This window comes from Hipposideros armiger, unplaced genomic scaffold, assembly GCF_001890085.2.
Source record: "Hipposideros armiger isolate ML-2016 unplaced genomic scaffold, ASM189008v1 scaffold_235, whole genome shotgun sequence".
NCBI classification, from domain to species: domain Eukaryota; kingdom Metazoa; phylum Chordata; class Mammalia; order Chiroptera; family Hipposideridae; genus Hipposideros; species Hipposideros armiger.
Genome location: NW_017731585.1, coordinates 741,963 through 762,910, shown reverse-complemented (window position 1 = coordinate 762,910; position 20,948 = coordinate 741,963). Strand labels below are relative to the sequence as shown.

At 37.8% G+C, this 20,948-nt stretch overlaps 1 protein-coding gene across 4 annotated transcripts in view; it reads left to right on the top strand.

The window, feature by feature from the left end:
- ZFAND4 (zinc finger AN1-type containing 4) overlaps positions 1-20,948 on the top strand; it is a 121,416-nt gene that overhangs the window by 70,673 nt on the left and 29,795 nt on the right. For all 4 annotated transcript variants that reach the window (XM_019655036.1, XM_019655037.1, XM_019655039.1 and 1 more), the window contains 3 exons: positions 6,234-6,309; positions 7,682-7,749; positions 11,853-12,039. In XM_019655036.1, the coding sequence (XP_019510581.1) occupies positions 6,234-6,309; positions 7,682-7,749; positions 11,853-12,039 (331 nt within the window). The remainder of the gene's footprint in view (positions 1-6,233; positions 6,310-7,681; positions 7,750-11,852; positions 12,040-20,948) is intronic.

Below are 20,948 nucleotides of genomic sequence, written 5' to 3'. Positions count from 1 at the left end.
AGTTTCACAAGATCTGTATTAGTCAGGGTTCTCCCACGCTGATCTCCCACTGACTGTGTGTGTGTGTGTGTGTGTGTGTGTGTGTGTGTGTGTGTGTAACTCTTGAGGATTTTATCTTTATCATTGGAATCAAATAGTTCTGAGTGAATTTTTCCAGGTACCTAATAGATCTTTTCAATGTGTAAATTCAGGTCTTTTTCTATTTCTGGAAGTTTTCCAGGAGTATAGATTTAAATATTACTATTAGTTCTGTTTCACTGTTTTTCTTTTTTAAGGACTTTGGTAATATGAATATTATTCCTTCATGGCCTGTCTTTCATTTCAACTACTTTCTCTCTGTCCCTTCTTTCTTCTTTCTTTATGTCATTTTTATTCTCTTGGTTGCTATCCTGCCTTGTCCCTTGTATCATCTCTTGGTATCTTGTAATTTATTCTTCATTTTTGAGGTAATTTTGTCATTTTCCTTCATTTCTTTTTTGAGTTTAGTTAGCTCTCTTTTTCATTTGTCCTGTTTCGTTTTGTTGGGATTTTTCTTTTTTGGACATTTTCTGTTCATAATTTTTAAATTTCTGATTTGTATCATTTTTTTCATATCTTCAAATGCTTGAAGAAGTTTGTTATGTGGCCTTACAGTTTTCTTCTGCTTCACGTGGTTATTTCTCTGGGTAAAATTTTACCTTGGTTGATCAAAGTGGAATTTTGTTTTCTAGTTTTTACTATTTGTATGGATTTGTTAGTTTTTCTTCTCTTGTTGATTTTTGTGGCTAAGGGGTGTTTTACAGATTCTGTTTAATGGTGCTGTCTCTGTCAGTATAGCGATGTCCAGATGTTTTAGTAGATATTTTATGTTTATTTTGAGGTGATGGGAGTTGTGAGTCCTCCAATTTTGTGGTTCTCTTTTGTCTTGGAGGACTATTAAGTGTTCCCCTGATAAAGAAATTACTAAAGGATGCTCTTCCTCTTTTGTTTTTTGCCTCCCACAGATGCTCCTTCAAATTGCTTGGCTTTAAAGTCCCTTACTTGTAGTCAATGCTCTAATTCACCTGAGTCTTTTTTGTAGACTTTTCAGACATGGAATGGCCTCTTCTCTCTTGTGATGGTTTTATATTGAGCTTATATACCTTCACTAGATTCCCTCTCTGTCTTTCCAACATTTTTCTCAGTCAGCCCTGCAGGGGGTATAGCATGAGACTTCCTGCTCTGGGAATAGGTGATTGCCCCTTTTTATTTCCAGTTATTTTGAAGTTTGAACATTCTCTGACTTCAAGTTAGAATGCTGAGGGCATGGTTTCTGTGTATCATTTCCCTTGTTGTTCTGTATGGTTTGGGGAGGAAATATTGGGAGATGGGAGCTATGGTTCACCATTGTCTTTAATTATCCATAAGTCCTATGGATTCTGGTTTATTTTCTAAATGTAGAAAAGAACATTGTTTCAAACACACACACATCTGTGTGAAAATTCTGAAAAAAAAAACACCAAAAGAAACATGCTTGAGTCATTATTAAGATTAGATGAGGTCATGAGGTTTGGACCCCCTTGATGGGATTAGTGCCCTTAAGAGAAAAGACATCAGAGAGCTCCCCTTCTCTCTGGATGCACTCTCAAAGAGGTCAGGTGAGCACACAGGAGAATGTCAGCTGCCTACAAGCCAAGAGAAGAGGCATCGGAATGACACCTATTTTGCTGGAACATTGACCTTGGACTTTCCAATGTCTAGAACTGTAGAATCTATTCTTAGTATTTTGTCTTTCTTTTTTTATTGAATTTATTGGGGTGACATTGGTTAGTAAAATTACATAGGTTTCAAGTATACAATTCTGTAATACATCATCTATATATCACATTGTGTGTTTACCACCCAGAGTCAATTCTCCTTTCATCACCATATATTTGACCCCACCTACCTTCATCTCTTGCCTTATCCTCTGGTAACCACTAAACTATTGTCTGTGTCTATGAGTTTTTGTTTCTTTATTTATTTGTCTGGTTCCTTTGTTGCTTTCAGTTTTATATCCCACATATCAGTGAAATCATATGGTTCTCGACTTTTTCTGTCTGACTTATTTCGCTTAGCAAAATCTCAAGATCCATCCATGTTGTCTCAAATAGTAGTATTTCATTTTTTCTTATGGCAGAGTAGTATTCCATCGTGTATATATACCACATCTTTTTTATCCAATAATCTATTGAAGGACTCTGTGGTTGTTCTCATGTCTTGGCCACTGTGAATAATGCTGCAGTGAACATAGGGATATCTATATCTTTACAGATAAATGTTTTCAAATTTTGGGGGGGAGATACCCAGGAGAGGGATTACCAGGTCATATAGTAGTAATTCTAGTCTTAATTTTTTGAAGAACCTCCACCCTGTCTTCCATAGCGGCTGCACCAATCTACATTCGCACCAATAGTGTATGAGGGTTCCTTTTTCTCCACAACCTCTCCAACACTTGTTATATCTGGCCTTGTTGATAATAGCCATTTTAACAGGTATTAGGTAATATCTCATTGTGGTTTTGATTTGCATTTCCCTATTAGCTAATGAAGTTGAGCATTTTTTCACAGATCTGTTGGCCGTTTGTATGTTTTCTTGGGAGAAGCGTCTGTTCAGGTCCTCTGCCCATTTTTTAATTGAATTGTTTATTTGTTTGTTGTTGAGTTGTATGAGTTCTTTATGTATTTTAGTTATTAGCCCCTTATTGGAGGTGTTGTTTGCAAATATATTCTCCCGTTTGGTTGATTGCTTCTTTGTTTTGTTGATGATTTCTTTTACTCTGTAGAAGTTTTATAGTTTGGCCCATTCATTTATTTTTGCTGTTACTTCCCTTGCCTTCGAGGTCAAATTCATAAAATCCTCTTTGAACCCAAGGTCCACAGTTTAGTACCTATGTTTTCTTCTATGCAATTTATTGTTTTAGGTCTTATGTTTAGGTCTTTGATCCGTTTTGAGTTAATGTTGGTAAATGGTGACAGATAGCCATCTAGTTTCATTCTTTTGCATGTGGCTTTCCAATTTTCCCAGCACCATTTATTGAAGAGGCTTTCTTTTCTCCATTGTATGTTTTTGGCTCCTTTGTTGAACATTGTCTGCCTATATATATATATGTGGGTTTATTTCTGGACTCTCAATTCTATGCCATTGGTCTGTGTTGTTCTGCCAATATCATGCTGTTTTTATTATTATCCCTTTGTAGTCCAAGCTGAAGTCAGGGAGTATGATACCTTCAGCCTGGTTTATTTTTCTTAGGATTGCATTGGCTATTTGAGGTCTTTTGTGATTCCATACAAATCTGATGATTTTTTTGTTCTATTTCTTTAAAAAAATGCCATTGGAATTTTGATGGATATTGCATTACATCTGTATATTGCTTTGGGTAATATAGCCATTTTAACTATGTTAATTCTTCTAATCCATGAACATGGAATATCTTTCCATTTCTTTGTGTCTTCTTCAATTTATTTTAAAAATATCTTATAGTTTTCAGTGTATAGGTCCTTCACATCCTTTGTTAAATTTATTCCTGGTGTTTAATTTTTTTGTTGTTGCAATTGCAAAATAAATTGGGTTTTTTTTCATTTCTTTTTCTGAAATTTCATTGTTAGTATATAGCAATACAGTGGAGTTTTGTACATTGATTTTGTAGCCATCACCATTACTGTATTGATTTATTGTTTCTAATAGTTTTGTGGTGGAGTCTTTAGGGTTTTCTATATAAAGATTCATGTCGTTTGCAACAAGTGACAATTTAACTTCTTCATTCCCAATTTGGATGCCTTTTATTTCTTTCTCTTGCCTGATTGCTCTGGCTCGAATTTGCAATACTGTGTTGAATAACAGTGATGACGGGGGCAACCTTGTCTTGTTCCTGATTGTAGAGCAAAAGCCTTCCGTTTTTCACTGTTAATTATGATATTAGCTTAGGGTTTGTCATATATGGTCTTTATTTTGTTGAAGTATTTTCCTTTTATACCCCTTTTATTAAGTGTTTCAATCTTAAATGGATGTTGTATCTTGTCAAATGCTTTTCTGCGTCTATTGATATGATCATATGATTTTTATCCTTTGTTTTGTTTATGTGGTGTATCACATTGATCGATTTGCATATGTTGAATTATCCTTGTGAGCCTGGAATGCACCTTACTTAATCATGATGTATAATCTTTTAAATGTATTGTTGTATTCAGTTTGCTAGAATTTTGTTTAGGATTTTTACATCTATAGTCATCAGAAATACTGTTCTGTAGTTTTCTTTTTTGTGTGTGTTGTCCTTACCACGTTTTGTTATCAGGATAATATTGGCCTCATAAAATGAGTTAGGAAGTATTGCCTCTTCTTCAATATTTTGGAAGAGTTTGAGGAAGACGGGTGGTAGGTCCTCTTTGAATGTTTGGTAGACTTTACTAGTGAATCTATCTGGTCCTGGACTTTTGCTTTTGAGAAGGTTTTGGATGATGTTTCAATTTTCTTACTGTTATCAGTCTATTTAGATTTTCAAGTTCTTTGTGATCAAGCCTAGGAAGGCTATATGTTTGTAAGAACTTGTCCATTTCTTCTAGGTTATTGAATTTGGTGGCATATAGTCCTTCATAGTATTGTTGTATGATCCTTTGTATTTCTGAACCATGGTAACTTTTTTTTGTTTGTGATTTTGTTTATTTGTAACTTTTTTTACCTTAGTGAGTCTAGTCAATATTTTGGGTATATATCCTTTTAAAACTTAATTTTTTGGGGTAATGACTGGATTGCACTTCAATATATATTTCTGTCATAATGTATTTACCCAGTCTTCTATTAAGAGGTATTTTCATGTATCTAACTTTTCACTAGTATAAAAAAGCTGTGTTAAGTGATACATGAGAGGGAGTGTATTTGTGAATACACTGGCTTATAATAATAAGCACTTTTACTGTTCTAGGCGACTTATAGTATCATAAGCAAAAGCAATTAGAGAAGGTAGTATGTGGGATGCTTGATAAAGATTTTTATCCATATCAGTGTCCACTAGGTGTTCTAATGTAGACAGTGCTCACTCTGACTAGTGTAGTCTGGATATTCTTTGGGCATTCAAATGTGCAGTTTGTCAAGAAAAAAAAAAGTTTATGCTAGAGTGTGGGATCTGCCTAATGTTCTTCTAACATCACAGAAATGTATACAAGCTGTCTTGCAGACTATATCTTTCAGCATTGAAAATTATTCACTTTTTCCCTTAAGATTGAATTATTCTGTAATTAGTGTTCAGGCTCTACAAAAAATACATGTTAATATACAATAATGAACTATAATCACATACAAACACTGAGGTGGAAAGAATTTTCTAATATAGTAATGTTTTTATTGGAAATTATATTTTCTGCCTCTTTTCAAGATTATTGACCTTTCTATTCACAAGAGATATGAAAGATGCCATCATAGTCACTGAATAAACTCACATTATAAACAATCATTATTCCATGTGGACATGTTACTCTGGGAACAAATATTTAGAATACAAAACCCTAATGACTGTAAACTAAGTGTTTCCTATTTTTTATTTAGATATAATTGACATATTAGTTTCAGGTGTACAGCATAACGATTTGCTATTTGTACGTATTGCAAAATGATCTCCACGATGTCTAGTTAACATTTATCAGCACAGTTATGTTTTTTTCTTGTGATAAAAAATTTTAAGATCTCTCTTAGAAACTTTCAGTATACAACATAGTATTATTAATTATAATCCCCGTGTTGTACATACCTATGACTTGTTTATATTATAGCTGGGAGTATGTACACTTTAACCCCCTACCCATTCTCCGATCCCCACTCATACTTTTAACACTGGATATAATAATATAGACTGTACCGTACTTTGCAGCATTTACAACTGTCTTCTAGGACTTAAGTCTTAAATAAACTCTTCAGGGCTGATTCATGATATCTTTTTTTGTTTTTTTTTTTTGCTTTTAAAGTGCTCCCTAATGTCATAGTACTTTGTTTCAAGGCCAGAGTTTTTGAAATATACTGTTCTTTTTCTAAAGTGAGCGGATTGGGTACATCTACTTTTAGCTGCTACTTTTGCCTAGATTTTAGCTAAGCACTTAGGATTCAATTTAGAAATCTGTTTAAATTATTATTAGTATTGTTATTATTATTATTATTATTATTATTATTATATGAAATAGCATTATACCATCCTCTTTAAAAGACTCTATTGAATTTTTAACCATTTTTTATAACCTTTTCCTAAGGTATTCCCATCTGTCAGCAGCACTTAATTTGGAATAACGTGGAACTTGAAGATGATTACTGTTTGAATGATTACAAGTGAGTTTATGAACTGTCCCATAGACACTCACTCAGTATTGCAACTTCATATACCAGTGTTTTGCTTCTGAATCGTGTCTCTTTTCTTCTGAATAGTTCAGATCCCTAGATTTCAGTGTAAACCCTGAACTTTAAGATATGTTGGCTCAGTGCCCCACACTACCCGGTCCTTGTCCTATGGCTCTTTGTTTTACGTTTTAGCTATTTACGCCAATCTATTTATCCCCTGCCTTTTTAGAGCTTCCACTTCTGATCTTGCCTTCCTTGCTCCATTCTTTGAATATTGAACCATTCCCAGCTGGCTATGTCATTTTCTTTCCGTTTTCACAACTATTGAGTAAGAGAGTATTGCTCTTCACCAGCTTTCATTTTTTTTTTTAAGATTTTATTGGGGAATTGAGGAAGGGGAACAGACAAGTTGCTGTCCTTTTGTTCTTCAGTCTAGTTGTGGAGGACGCTGCTTCACTGGCCCATGTTGGTATTGTGATCACTGTGCTCTTCCCGGGTGAAGTAGATTGGTTGCTGGCCATTGGATGGCCACTCCTGGTGGCTCACAGCGGCTGCCGGCCGCTGGCCGCTCACTCCGTTTGCTGGCCACTCACGGTAGCTTATGGCAGCCCCCTGAGCCCCACTGCAGCCTATGTCATTGCTGGTGACTCACGGCAGCCCAGCTCCAGCTGTTGTTCACAGTCTTAGCTGTAGAGGGCGCAATATCACTGGCCCACGTGGGAACCGAACCAGCGGCCCTGCTGCTCAGACCTTGCCTCCCAAGCCAACTTTTAACCAACTGAGCCACTCGGCCAGCCCCACCAGCTTTCATTTTTCATTAAGCTCTCCCTTCTGTTGCTAAATGACCAGTTGTTGCAAATACACTGTCTGACCATTTGTCCTTTTTCCTCCCTTCTCTCACATAATTCTTCATTCTATCCTTAAGAAAAGAGCAAAAGGGTCAGAGGCGATGTGGAATAGCTGGTAGTGTTCACTGGGAGACCTTGTAGATTTGCTGTTTTTTGTCTTCTATTTTATTAAATATATCTGCTATTTTCTAACACTGGGTCTTGGACAAGCTTTTCTTCTTCGGGCCTCTGTTTCCTTACATGTGAAACGAAGAGGCTAAACCACACAATCACAGAATCCTACCAGTAATTCTGAGATTTCATGTCATATTAAATGCTTAGGAGAACTTCCTCACTTTTTCATTATTTATACATGTAAATAAGTTGACATTTTATGTTTATGCACATTGCTATATGTATTTTCATATTTTAGAGGATAGGCACAATGCTTAATAAAGCAGCACATAATTGTATGTATATTTAACACTGAATGCATTCTGATGATTGCAGTTAATTTTTGTGTTAATTATCCACAGCATTTCAGAAGGTTGTACCTTGAAGCTGGTATTGGCTATGCGTGGAGGACCTATAAATACTAGAAGAGGTAGGCATATGTTAAAGTATTTTAAATCAATTTGACAACAATAGTCTTCAAGTCAGTTGGTGTTTTTGTTTTGTATTTAAATCCTTTCTGTGCTTAGGTCTTAGAAGAGCCACATTTGTTTCTCTAGTAATTGTTTTTTAAAGCCTAAATGCAGAGGCAAGAACTCGTATTCCAGAAAATCTCGTGATTCCTGATTCAATCCAGGGAGATTTAAAAATAAACTTCACCAGTATAGTGGAGGGAAATGGGATGGTATAGTAAAAATATGTTATTATTGTGTTTAGGTTCATTTCATTCTTGTTGCTTTTTTTTAATTCCCTGAGTCTTCAACTCCTGGGGTAATGATCATTATAGAAAGTTCCAAAGATGCCTGTTAGCCTGGTTTATTATGCATTTGGGTTTCATGGATATTATCATGGCCCTGTTGAACCTTTTTTCAGAATGTGGGCTGTCTAGGAGTCTATTCATTCATTTAGTAAATACATTTGGAGCCCCTACTAGGTGTTCAGTGCACTGTTCCCTGGGAGAAAGTATCCCCACTTCATCCCAATGCCCACTCTGTAGAAGTTGATGCTGTTTCAAGTGCTGGAGGAAATAGGGCGGTGTGACAGTCTGCAGGGGTAAGTAGGTTGGCGCCACAGAGTCTGTGGGGGTGGGGGAAATAGGGCGGCGCCAACAGAGTCTGCAGAAGAAATAGGGCTGTGCCAGAGAGTCTGTGGAAGCAAGGTACTAGGAGGGTGATTGAGGAAGGGCCCTTGGAGAAGATGGTGTGAGGAGACACTTGGTTAACAAGAAAGTTCTAAGCATGGGAAGAACAAGGAGTGTTCCCATTGTCCCCTGATTCAGGGATGTCCCGTGAATCCCCACCAAACAGAGGCATCCTGAGACTGCTCAGAGCAGTCAGTCCTCTGTGTGCCTGGTTTTAGAGAAGGCCTTCATTTTTGTTTGATCGTTGTCTAACCACAAAACTGAAGGTTAAGCATTGATTTCACTGCTGGCTTATTTATTCCACAAGTCAAATTTTTATCTCTGCTTCATAATTTTGGTTAGAAAATAAGGTTATTACTATCTTTTTCCTAGACACTTCAAGAGTATTTTGTGAGATATGTTACTTTGGCTGTTGAACTGTTTTGGATAGGTTGGAAAAAACGAGAATAATAATGTTAGAGCTGATTAATTAGCATTTCTAGTCTTGGGGACTTGCTATTAACTTGACTTATGAAATTATCCTATGGAACATAAGGTGATGCTTATAGTACTGATTCTGAGGGTAGTGTAAAAACCCTAAAGCATATACTGAGCCATTATGGTAAGGTAGAATTATATAGTGTCTAATGACATGTGAACTCCATTGTGATCTATTTTTGAAAGCTGGTTGTTTGTGTATAGTATTGCCTTTAAACCATGGGGTTTAATCAGAACACCTACTTTTTTTACTAGGGCTAAAATTATTTTATGTTTATGAGGAAGAGTGTAAGTGCTACAAAGTCTGAGATAAAAAAATATATATTTTTTACAACTGTTTTTTCTTTTAATGAAAATGAAAGGCATCACTGTCCTTTGGTAGTTGAAACTTTGTAATACTTTTTTTCCATATAGCTTTCTGTGCCTTGTTTGTAAATTGAAAAATCAGCACCTAGAACTGGTTTGTTTTTTTGATATTTTAAATTAAGTTTTTAAAAATTTTGCCTTTATTGAATCAAAATTTTTTAAAATTAAAAGCTTGCTGTCGTCTACCTTACATCATTGAAAAATAAAAACTGTACCCAGATACAAAACTCTGTATTGTATTTGAGAAACCATATTTTTTAAGCTATTTAGTCTTACTTGAAAATTATGGTTTACAAAGTACCTTTATTTTTAGCTTTTAAAATTGTTTATGAATTAACCATTATCAAAACATAGAAAATACTTTCTAAAACTAAATTTTACCCTAACTTATATATATATATACACACACACACACACACACACACACACACACACACACAGTGTTTTATACCTGATGAAATCTAAATGATTTTTGTTATGAAAAAGTGTGTGTGCACATACATACACATATGTGCGTACACATATCAATCCCAACGCTTCCCTAAGTAAGGCACACTTTGCTGGGTTAAGCAAGGCTTTCATGTGGCTTCTGTAATGGCAGTCACATAATTTTTTATTTCTTATCAGTGTAATGTAGAAAGTATAGTATTAACTTAAAAATGGCAAGAACTTCCTTCTTTTTCTTTTTTTTTAAATTTTCTTTAACTTTCATTTATTTATATATTTTTTTAATTGGGGAATTGGGGGAGGGGAACAGTATTGGGGAAGGGGACAAGCCAAGTTGTTGTTCTTTCAATCTTAGTTGTGGAGGGCGTCTGTCGCCATCTGGCTGCCCATCGGCAGCTTGTGGGCTCTAAGCTCAAGGTGCTGTGTTACAATCTTAGTTGCGGGTGGGTGTAGCCACCATGCCATGCAGGAGTCAAACCAGTAGCCTTGTTGTTAAGAGTGCACACTCCATCCACTGAGCCATCCAGGTGGCAGCTCAGTTCAAGGTGCCGAGTTCAGTCTTAGTTGCAGGTGGGCATAGCCACCATCCCATGCGGGAGTCGAACCCAGCAGCCTTGTTGTTAAGAGCATGTGCTCTATCTACTGAGCCATTGGGGTGACAGCTCAGCTCAAGGTGCCAAGTTCAGTCTTAGTTGCTGGCGGGCATAGCCCGCCATCGAACAGACAGTCTTGTTGTTAGGAGCACATGCTCTCACCAGCTGAGCCATCCTCAGCAGCAGCTCACCTCGGGCGCAGCGTCACTGGCCCATGTGGGAATTAAACCAGCGGCCCTGTTGCTCAGAGCTCGTGTTCTTAGGCTAACTCTTAACCAACTGAGCCACTCGGCTGGCCTACGAACTTTCAAAAACATCTTTTAATATTTATACATTTAATGTCTATGAAAGAGTCTATCAACATATCCAGATGTTTTTATAAAATAATCTAAATCTGACTGTATTTCTAAACTTTCTGTGTTTCAGTAGTGGTGATATTGAATTTAGAATATGAGAACATCTTTAATGTTTTAACCATACTTTCAGAGTTTAGTATTTCTATTGCTGTTACTTTTTTAAAGGGTAGTATAGCATTGATTCTGTTAATAATTTAGCAACTTGAATGAGAGTTATAGAATTTCAGAAACTGTTGCCTCTTCTAGGAAAGAGCATCTGTTTCTTCAGCTGGACATGAGAGTGTCTTTGGAAGTGAACTTTTCCGCCCCATAACCGGTACTTAGACACCTAAGTGAGGCAGCAATCTCTTTAGGATCATTCTTACCGCAGGAACAGGATCTGTGGCTGCTGTGGACAAGAGTGGATTGTAATGATGGCTGCAGTGTCATTCAAACCTGAGGACAGCTCTGGGCTTCTAGAGCCTGCTGGCAGTATTGGCTCTGCCCCAGTCCTTGTACTCTGACAGACACATGGATATGTATGACAATTGGGGTCCTGGGAAGGTACTTTCAAGTAACAACATTCTGCCTATTACACACATTGTAGTTTTAGTACATAAGTGGCCCCCTTGTGTTCTGAATTATTGTGTACTTTTAATTACCTAACAGCATATCAAGAAACAGCTCTTAGAAGAATCAGCCTCTATATAAAACCAGAAAGAAAAAAAGGGAATCACTTGCTTCTCATTTCTAATATATATCCCAATTATTTGTGTGTTTATTTTTTAAATGTAAAGTAAGTGGCATTTGTATTTCTTTTAATTATTGATTGTTGGAACCAATATTGGAAAATAGAGGAAGCAGAAGGTGTCAAGTGAGAACAATCATTGGTAATTACGTCATAGAATCAACAAATGTACAGACTCTAGTGGCACAGAAAAACCTCATTTATCTTTGTACATAACAAAATAATAATGCCTTTCATTTCTTTAATATTAATGCAACATAGGGAATGCTGTATTCACTATAGAAGACCAGAGACTTCTTTGAAGAATATCATGTATATATTGTATACACAGCATTGTTCAAATTCAGCTCATTATATCCTGTCACTGTACCCAGGTGCATAAAACTTGATATAAATTGAAAGCTTGTTTATCAATTTCTCCATTTATAGTTCCTATTGAAGATCCACTTAGGGAGATGGCTGAGTACATGGATTCCAGTCAAGATGAGGTCTGGGAGAAGACCTCCTGCAACAAACAAGTTACATTTTTGGTATACCAAGAAGGAGATCAATTGCATTTCTTTCGTGTAGTAGATAGGGGAGATGGCACTTTAACACCATTATCTGAATCTTTAAGGTAAATAGGTTTTAATTTGCATGTCTCGCATAGAAAAGAGCATCATATTATACACTCCATAAGCCTTTATGTTTACCTTGTGTTGTTAAAATAATGTTGCTGTATTCACGAGACTGACGGAATTCCATGCATTCTCCCCCAACGGCCCCCAGCCCCAGGTATGTAATTCTGAAATTGTCCTTCATATGATTAATACTTAGTAATTTCTGAAACTGAAATTTTTTTATGGAATAGGATTTTTTTCATACCAAAAGATTTATTTCTGTAACTTTATGACACTTTAAGATGCCTACTGGATTATAGAGTGTTTTTATAATAGTGTGTTATTATACAACCTTGCCATAATAGAAAGGGTTGAACCTAAAGTTGCTGTCTTTTTTGAAAATTTAACTCTGCTGCTTAAAGGTGTATAAATTTTACTTCTCTAGTCTTGTTTTCCTACTCTATAAAAGGGGGAGGAATGCCGCATCCCGCGCAGCATGGGCAGTGGGGAGTCAGGGGGGTGGCGAAGGGTTAAAGAAACACAAGAGAGAAGGATAAAGTTAAGGTGAGGCCAGGGCACTGCAGTTCTCTCTCTCTGGAACTGAACCCTGAATCTGGCCAATGCATAGCTTTTATTAAGAAACTTCAGAGAAGAGAAACTTTCTTTCTAAAGTCCGCGTGATAAGTGCCTTAAGGCTAGTTTCCATCAACCAACCCCATTGTATTCCAACACATGCTGTGCCTTCATACCCCCCTACACACACACACACACACACACACACACACACACAACCCCCAGGATGGTGCAGCTGTTGCTGCGGACATGAAGTAAGGGAGAAAACCGACATCATTCCCCCGGGTCTCAGCATTCCGAGACACTCCCTTGAGGAAGCTTTAGGATATCATTCCACTGGGTCTCAGTTTTCCGAGACACTCCCTTGTGACCTCGTTAGGTCAGGGTTTGGTGTTGGGGGGCGGTTGAGGATGAAGCTGTAAGGCAACAGAAGAATTGTTATATTACTTATAAAATCAGAAGGAAACAAGCTGAAGGTACTTAGCTAGGCAACAGAACAGTTAGGGAATTATTTGGATAGGGCAACCTGTAAGTTTCTGTGAATCCGTCTTGATGATTTTTTAAACCTCTTTCTTAAGTCACGAAACATTACTGAGCTTTTGTAGCCAGTCTCTACACTAGGCACTGGGTTACACAGATGATTATTCCTTTCTCGTGGAGCATGCAATCTGCTATAAATAGTGTCTGTAATACACTGTGGCAATTGTTATAAAAAGGCATCAACATCTTTGGAAAACCAGATGAGAAGGGCCTTCATTTTGCCTGAAAGGTAGGGAGTTAGGGACAACCTCTGAGAAGAAGTGACCGTAAAAGAAGAGTAGGAGTTTGCCAAGCAAACAAAGGAAGGAAAGGTCTTACAGGTAACTAAATGTAATCTCACAGTATAAAAAGCCAGTGGCAAAACTCTTCATTGAAAAGATAGCTTGTAGCCTGGAGAACAGTTTCTGTGGGGCAGGAGTCTGGGCACAGTTTATGTGGGTGCTCTGTTCAAGGTCCCACAGGCTGCAATCATGGTTGACAAAGGTGCATCTTAGCTGGAGGCTTGATTGGAGGAGAGAATCAACTTTCACATTAATTCACGTTGTTGATATAATTCCCTTCCTGGGAGTTCTATGACTGAGTCCCTGGTTTTTGCTGGCTATTGGGCTAGAGGCTGCCCACAGCTTCCTTCTGACTAACTCATAGTAATGGATTTGGGGCCTAAGTTACATCTTCAAGTTCCTTTTACTTTTGCTCTCTTCTGTTGGCTACCTGTAAATCCTAAGTCATGGCCACAATCCAGGGTAGGAGAATGTAAGGGCGTGAGCAACAGGATCAGGAATCGTGGGGCTTCCTGTAGGATTCTGTCCACCACAGAGTGTTATGCAGAAGGAAGACTACTCATTCTTTGTGGCCACAGAGCGTAGACTATGACAAATGGGTGTTGACTGTAATGTGTCAGGGTCTGGTTAGCGCGACAAATGCTGCGTAAACATGTGAGCTGGAAGTCAGGAAGAGGGAGTGATGCAGGCCGCAGCCTTAGGCCCGTGTCTCGGTTGGACCGTGGGTGTGGTTTCTTCCTACCAGTCTCTCTGTGCTAGCGCGCTGTTGTTCGGGTGTTCTTCCTTAAGAACATCCTCTGTCGGCGTTCCTTTCCTGAAGAAGAGAATCTACGCTCCCTAGCTTAGCATGTAAGTCCCTTTACCACCTGTCATCACCAATTTCTCAGTGCACATCTCAGTGCAATTTCTTTTTGCACATCTATTTCCATTTGCTTGAAATGTCATTTCCTCCTTTTCCTTCAATTTTTTCTCGGCCAACTTCTATTGTATTTAAGATATAGCCCAAATGTTGCCATGGATTTCGATTAAAATTGTATTGTTTTCCTCAAGGTAATTTCTTCTTGTTTATTTTCCTCTTCCTTTCTATTCACCTACCAGAATTGGACAAGAGGTAGAGTAGATGAGAAAGCAGAGTAGAAAACTTTTTCTGGTCCTACCTTGAAGGACATTTATCTTGCCTGTTCTACAACAGGGGGCAGGAAACTCTTCGGTAAAGGGCCAGATAGTAACTATTTTAGGACATTTTAGGCTAAGAATTAAACTCAAGTATACTTATATAACAAGAGAAAAAAATTTTCCACAAGAGTTTTACTGACAGAATTTAAACTGTAAGAATAATAATTGAGTACGTGTGTGTGTGTGTGTGTGTGTGTGTGTGTGTGTGTGTGTNAGAGAGAGAGAGAGAGATTCAGGTCTACTAATGAGAAGAATGGAATTGTTTTTGTGGGAGTAATATTTTACTCAATTGGGGTAGAAAGCTAGTGTTGCCTGTCAAATTTGCAAAATCATTTGCAAAAGTTTATCTGGTAATATTGATCTGTAATGAGATTTTATGTATTTTTTCTTTGAAATTTTGTTTTCACACAGATGGGTACTACTATATACTGATATGTATTCATGAACATATGATTTTTTTTTAAGATTTTATTGGGAAATTTGGGGAGGGAACAGCGTTGGGGAATCGGAGAAGGGGGAACAGACAAGTTGCTGTCCTTTTCTTCTTTAGTCTAGTTGTGGAGGACGCCGCTTCACTGGCCCATGTTGGTATTATGATCATTGCACTCTTCCCGGCTGAGGCAGATTGGTCTCCGGCCATTGGACAGCCACTCACGGCAGCTCACGGCAGCTCTCGCCAGATACTGGCTGCTCACCGTAGCTCACGGCAGCCCACTGCAGCCCCACTGCAGCCTAACGGCAGCCCAGCTCTAGGTCGAGCTGTTATTCACCATCTTAGCTGTAGAGGGCGCAGCATCTCTGACCCTCATGTAGGATCCGAGCCCTGCTGCTCAGAATTTGCACTCCCAAACCAACTCTTAATCAATGAGCCACTCAGCCGGCCCATAGCATATGATTTTAATTGAGCATATTCTTCACTTGGAAGGCATTTATGGAATTCTACTAGTCTTCCCTTGCTGTTTACCTTTAGTATGTCGTTACACTGCAGATTAATTACTTTCAATTGAAAATAGATGGAGCTCCTCATTTCCACCTTAAACAGATTTTGAAATAAGGAAATTTCCATTAACTTGCAATGAGATATGAAAATGCTGCTGGTAGTATACTTTGAGCTCACAAAACATGTCTACTATAAACTTGTTTGGGAATGGAGATCCCACTTAAATTTTTAACTTTTGAAACCCTGACATTTCATTACATGAAGTTCACAGTAGTACTAGTTGTCAGACTAACATTATACAGTATAAGTTTCTCACATAAGTATGGTTTTGCCTTGTCATTTAGGTGGAATTCATTAAGAAACATTATCAAGTCCACAGAAAAAGCTGATTTCCAAAGACATTCAATGCTTGATATTAGCAGTTGAGGGTGGTTATTTTGTTCAGGAAAGTTCAGTGTCAGCCCTGAGCTTAAAAAAAAAAAAATCACAAAACTACTATTGTCAAGTCATTGAACTGAGGGTTAAGTTCAGAAGACAAATGAAGTTTACCCTTGACACTACTGGTTCAGTAATACATGATAGATTGAAATATTTGCCACAGAATATCTGCTGATGAATAATGCAGTTAGTAACCATAGGGCTTTTTTTGTTTGTTTGTTTTTAAGATTTTTATTGGGAATTGGGGGAAGGGGAACAGACAAGTTGCTATCCTTTTGTTCTTCAGTCTAGCTGTGGAGGATGTCGCTTCACTGGCCCAAGTTGGCACCATCGTTGCGCTCTTCCCGGGCAAGGCAGATCAGTCGCCGGCTTCTGGACAGCCGCTCACAGTGGCTGCCGGCTGCTCACGCTGGCTGCTGGCTACACATGGTAGCCCATGGCAACCCACCTGCCATCACTGGCAACTCACAGCAGCCCCGCTCCAGGTTGAGCCACTGTTCAGCATCTTAGCTGTAGAGGGCAGTATCACTGGCCCTCATATGTGGGATCTGAACTGGGGCCCTCTGGCATCCCAAGCCAGCTCCTAACCAACGCACCACTTGGCTGGCCCAGTAACCATAGGTTTGAAACACCTTATATTTTCATTAGCTTTGTAAATTTGTTCAACTGAACTTGGCTTTTTTGTTGTTCTACACATATTTTTACTCCATCAATAGTAGCAGATTTCACTATAAGTTGTACTGAATTAGTGTTTTGGCAACTTTGAAAATATTCTTCACTATGGTGGTTTTATACAGTTACTAGTTTTTCAGTCACTTCAAACTTGGTATTGATGCCTTGAATAAACAAAAACAGCTAAATAGTATTGATAACTTATGCTGACTCATCAAAAGCCAAGGAAAATAACTCTAAATCATTTGCCTTATTTTTTAATTGACTTTTTCCAATGAAAAGTTTATTGGGATGACAATTGTTAGCAAATTTATATAGGCTTGAAGCGTACATTTTAATTGACTATTGATGTTACTTCCAATGTTGTCAACTCTTCAAGAAATTGTTCTTGCTGTAGGGGTAGCCTTTAAGCAAGTTTATTTTGTCTAGACACATTTCTTTAACTGCTGTGATTAAACATGTTTTAATTAATTCACTATTAACAAACAGATTTTCTTGCTTGGCTAGTAAATAAATCACTTGGAAGCTTATTTTGGTTGTAGTCTCATTTTCATTTTTGTGAAGAAATACTAAGATGAGATATTCCATTTTAAATGTTCTAATTTTTCTGACCATTGCTTTCCTGCAAGTTGAGACTATTGTGATGAGTCCTTAGTCTGGTAATGTCCAAATATGTTGTTTTTCTTTAGCATAGCTATAGTGTCATTGAGTAATAAACACAATGCTTTGCCGTTTACTTAATAACAAAATGATTTATTCTCTACTGTGCCTTAAAACTGTCACATTCGAAGTCCATTCTTCTCTTCTTATTTTGACATGTTGGGTGTATACTGCTAATTTTTTTTTTTGAAAAGTCACTGTACAGTGATACACCTGACACTCAGAATGCTGTTGAATTATGACTGTGTCACTGTGATTTGTAGTGTGCCAAGCCACAGTACAAAGCAGTGAGAACGACATACAATTTCTGTTGCGGCTGGCTACTCACTCTGCCATGGCAATGCAGTCAGCCATATGCAACATGTGTGTTCCAATAAAACTGTTAGGGACACAAGTTTGAATTTCATATAATTTTCACATCTTATGAAATGTTATTTTTATTTTTTCAACTATTTAAAAAATGTAAAAACCATTCTTAGCTCATGGGGCACACACAAATAAATGGTGGACTGAATTGACTGGTAGCTGTAGTTTGCTGACTCCTGCTCTAAGAAGAAACAAAGATAATTGGGTACTTATTTAACTCATTCCAATACAAAATCTAGTATCAGTCATTTTTAGTCTCAAATCTTTTTAATCATGCCACCTTCCTGCTTTTTTAAATGGAAAGAAATAGAATGAGGCATTTGCAAGAATTTATTAAATGGTAATGAGTCTGTAAAAGTCACATGAGGACATGGCTTCGTGATGAACAATATTCATGTTGAAATAAATAATATTACATCTTTCCATTTCTTATTTTTTAATCATATTATTAGATTAAAAGATTTAGAAAAAGTTAAGTAGGGCCAGCCAAGTGGCGCATTGGTTAAGAGCTGGCTTGGGACTCCAGCTCTGAGCAGCAGGGCCCCGGTTCGGATCCCACATGAGGGCCAGTGACACTGCCCTCTACAGCTAAGATGGTGAACAACAGCTCGACCTGGAGCTGGGCTGCCGTGAGTCGCTGGCGACGGCGTAGGCTGCAGCCCCTGCTGCAGTGGGCTGCGGCCGGCAGCCAGCGTGGGCGGCCAGCAGCCGGTGTGAGCTGCCAAGAGCCGCTATGAGCGGCCATCCAGAGGCCGGTGACCGATCTGCCTCATCCGGGAAGAGCGCAATGATAATACCAACATGGGCCAGTGAAGCAACATCCTCCACAACTAAACTGAAGAAAAGGACAGCAACTTGTCTGTTCCCCTACCCCAATTCCCCAACGCTGTTCCCCTCCCCCAATTGCCCAATAAAATCTTTTAAAAAATAATAATAAAGTTAAATATAAGCATTCAAGAAAATATTTAGGTAATTATCATGTTTATGTGAATTCTCCATGTACATATATAAAAATTTTGATTTTCTCTTTTTAGAAAAAGAAAATATTTAGAAATTCAAGAAAATATTTGGAATATTTAAATATAAAGAAGGATATTTTTGTATTAGACTTGTTAATTACTGTGTTATCCTTGTCTAGTTACATTTGTCCAATTCGAAAAAAATTTTGATTGTCTTCTGATATTATGAATCTATGGTTTGTGAGAGAAAAAGCACAATAATGTGATTATTTTTTAAAAAACAGGTGAATTTAAAAAGTTTCTTTAAATCTCCAAAATGCATCCAGTGAAATATTTATCATGAATTTACTTTTTTACATACCTACACATATGCACACGTGAACACAAACAGTAAAGGACCAACTTTTTTTGTTTTGTTTTTTTTTGTTTTTAGGAAGGTTGAGTCAGGAACCTCTTTAAATATTCAACTTGGGTACTTAAAGTTAAAACACTACAGGATATAATGGAGAACTATTTAAAGTTAAAATATTGCAAGGTAACCAAGAATAGAGTATACTTGAGTCATTCCTTTCAGTTCTAAGGGTGAGCTGGCAAAAATCTTCCCTCAACCCTCTTTTTCAGGTATCGTTAACTTCAAGACAAGAGCCTTCACATACCCTAAGTTCTGTCACTTTTTTGGGTACACAAGCATGGTGCAGTAAGGTCTGTTTGGTGCCTGGGAAGCAACAGAAAGTAATATAAAGAACAGATTTTGGAACTAGACAGACAGAGCATTTGAACCTTAGGTCTGCCACTTTTTAGCTCTCCCATCTTGAACAAAATCACTTAACTCTCTCAACTATAGTTTCTTCATTATAAAATGGGATATAATGTCAACTTGTATAGTTTTTGTGAGGATTAGAAATAATATGTGGAAAGTACCTGGAAAAGTAGGCATTTGGTAAATGCTGGCAGTGTTAATTTAGTGTTGTGCCCTGTCCTAGTGTAGTGGGCATCTACACTAGGTAGATATGAAGTGATGGTTCCAAGGCGAGAACTAGGAGCTCAACTGGTTGTAGAGATCAAGTCCTCCCATTCTTTCTTCTGATAACTACACCTGCTGTGCATGGAATTAACTCACAATTTTAAAATGTCATCAGTTTTACCATATAAAATTTAGAAATGGGGTTTTCTACTCTCTACTTTTCGTTTTTGTGGTGATAGTGTGTGCTTCAGACATGTTATGGAATGTGCCTAATTAAGGCTATCCTAAATTATTTCCATTTCTTACCACCATATGAAACAGGAAATCTTATTAACCTCCTATTCTTCAGCATAAAAGTTGTGATCAAACAATATGGTGAATGTTTAAATAAAAAAAAATTCTTTACAGTAAAAGACACATTGCCATTAAGCCTCAAAATACTGCCCCTCACTTTGAACGCACTTATCCCATTGTTCTTGCCATTTTCTGAAGCAGTTCTGGAAGTCCTCTTTCGTGAGTGTCTTTAGTTGTGCTGTCGTGGCTGCCTCAATGTCCTGAATCATTTTGACTTTGAGGAAGAGCCAGAAGCCGCACAGTGCCAGATCCGGTGAACAAGGTGGATGAGGACACACCATCATGTTTTTATTTGACAGAAATTGCTGTACCAGCAGCAATGTGTGACATGGAGCGTTGTCATTATGGAGGATGATTTAGGGCACACTTTAAAACCCACATTCTGTCAACCGTAGCTCACATCCGAGTGACTGCACCAAATAAGTTGAAACTTGTCACACACTGCTACTGAAGTTATACACACTACTTCCCGTATGGAAGGTCCCTGCTTTTCCATTGGATGGCACGCGGCAGCAGCATTCACCGTATTTTGTGATCACAACGGAAAGGCTCCATGTCACACATTGCTTCTGGTATATGGCAATTTCTGTCCAATAAAAACATGATGGTGTGTCCTCATCCACCTTATTCACTGGATCTGGCACCGTGTGCCTTCTGGCTCTTCCCCAAAGTCAAAATGACTGTGAAAGGTAAACGTTTTGAATTGATTCAGGACATGGAGGCAGCCACAACAGTGCAACTAAAGACACTCACGAAAGAGGACTTCCAGAAATGCTTCAGAAAGTGGCAAAAACGATTGGATAAATGTGTTCGAAGTGAGAGGGAGTATTTTGAGAGGGACTAATTAATGGCAATGTGTCTTTTACTGTAATTTTTAAAAATTTAAACATTCACTGTACATTTGGATCACAGTTCGTAGATACATTAGTTTTTCTATAAGTAAATCAGGCACAGTTACTAACACACATTCTTTTCTGCTCTATTTAAAAAACAGTCAGGGGCC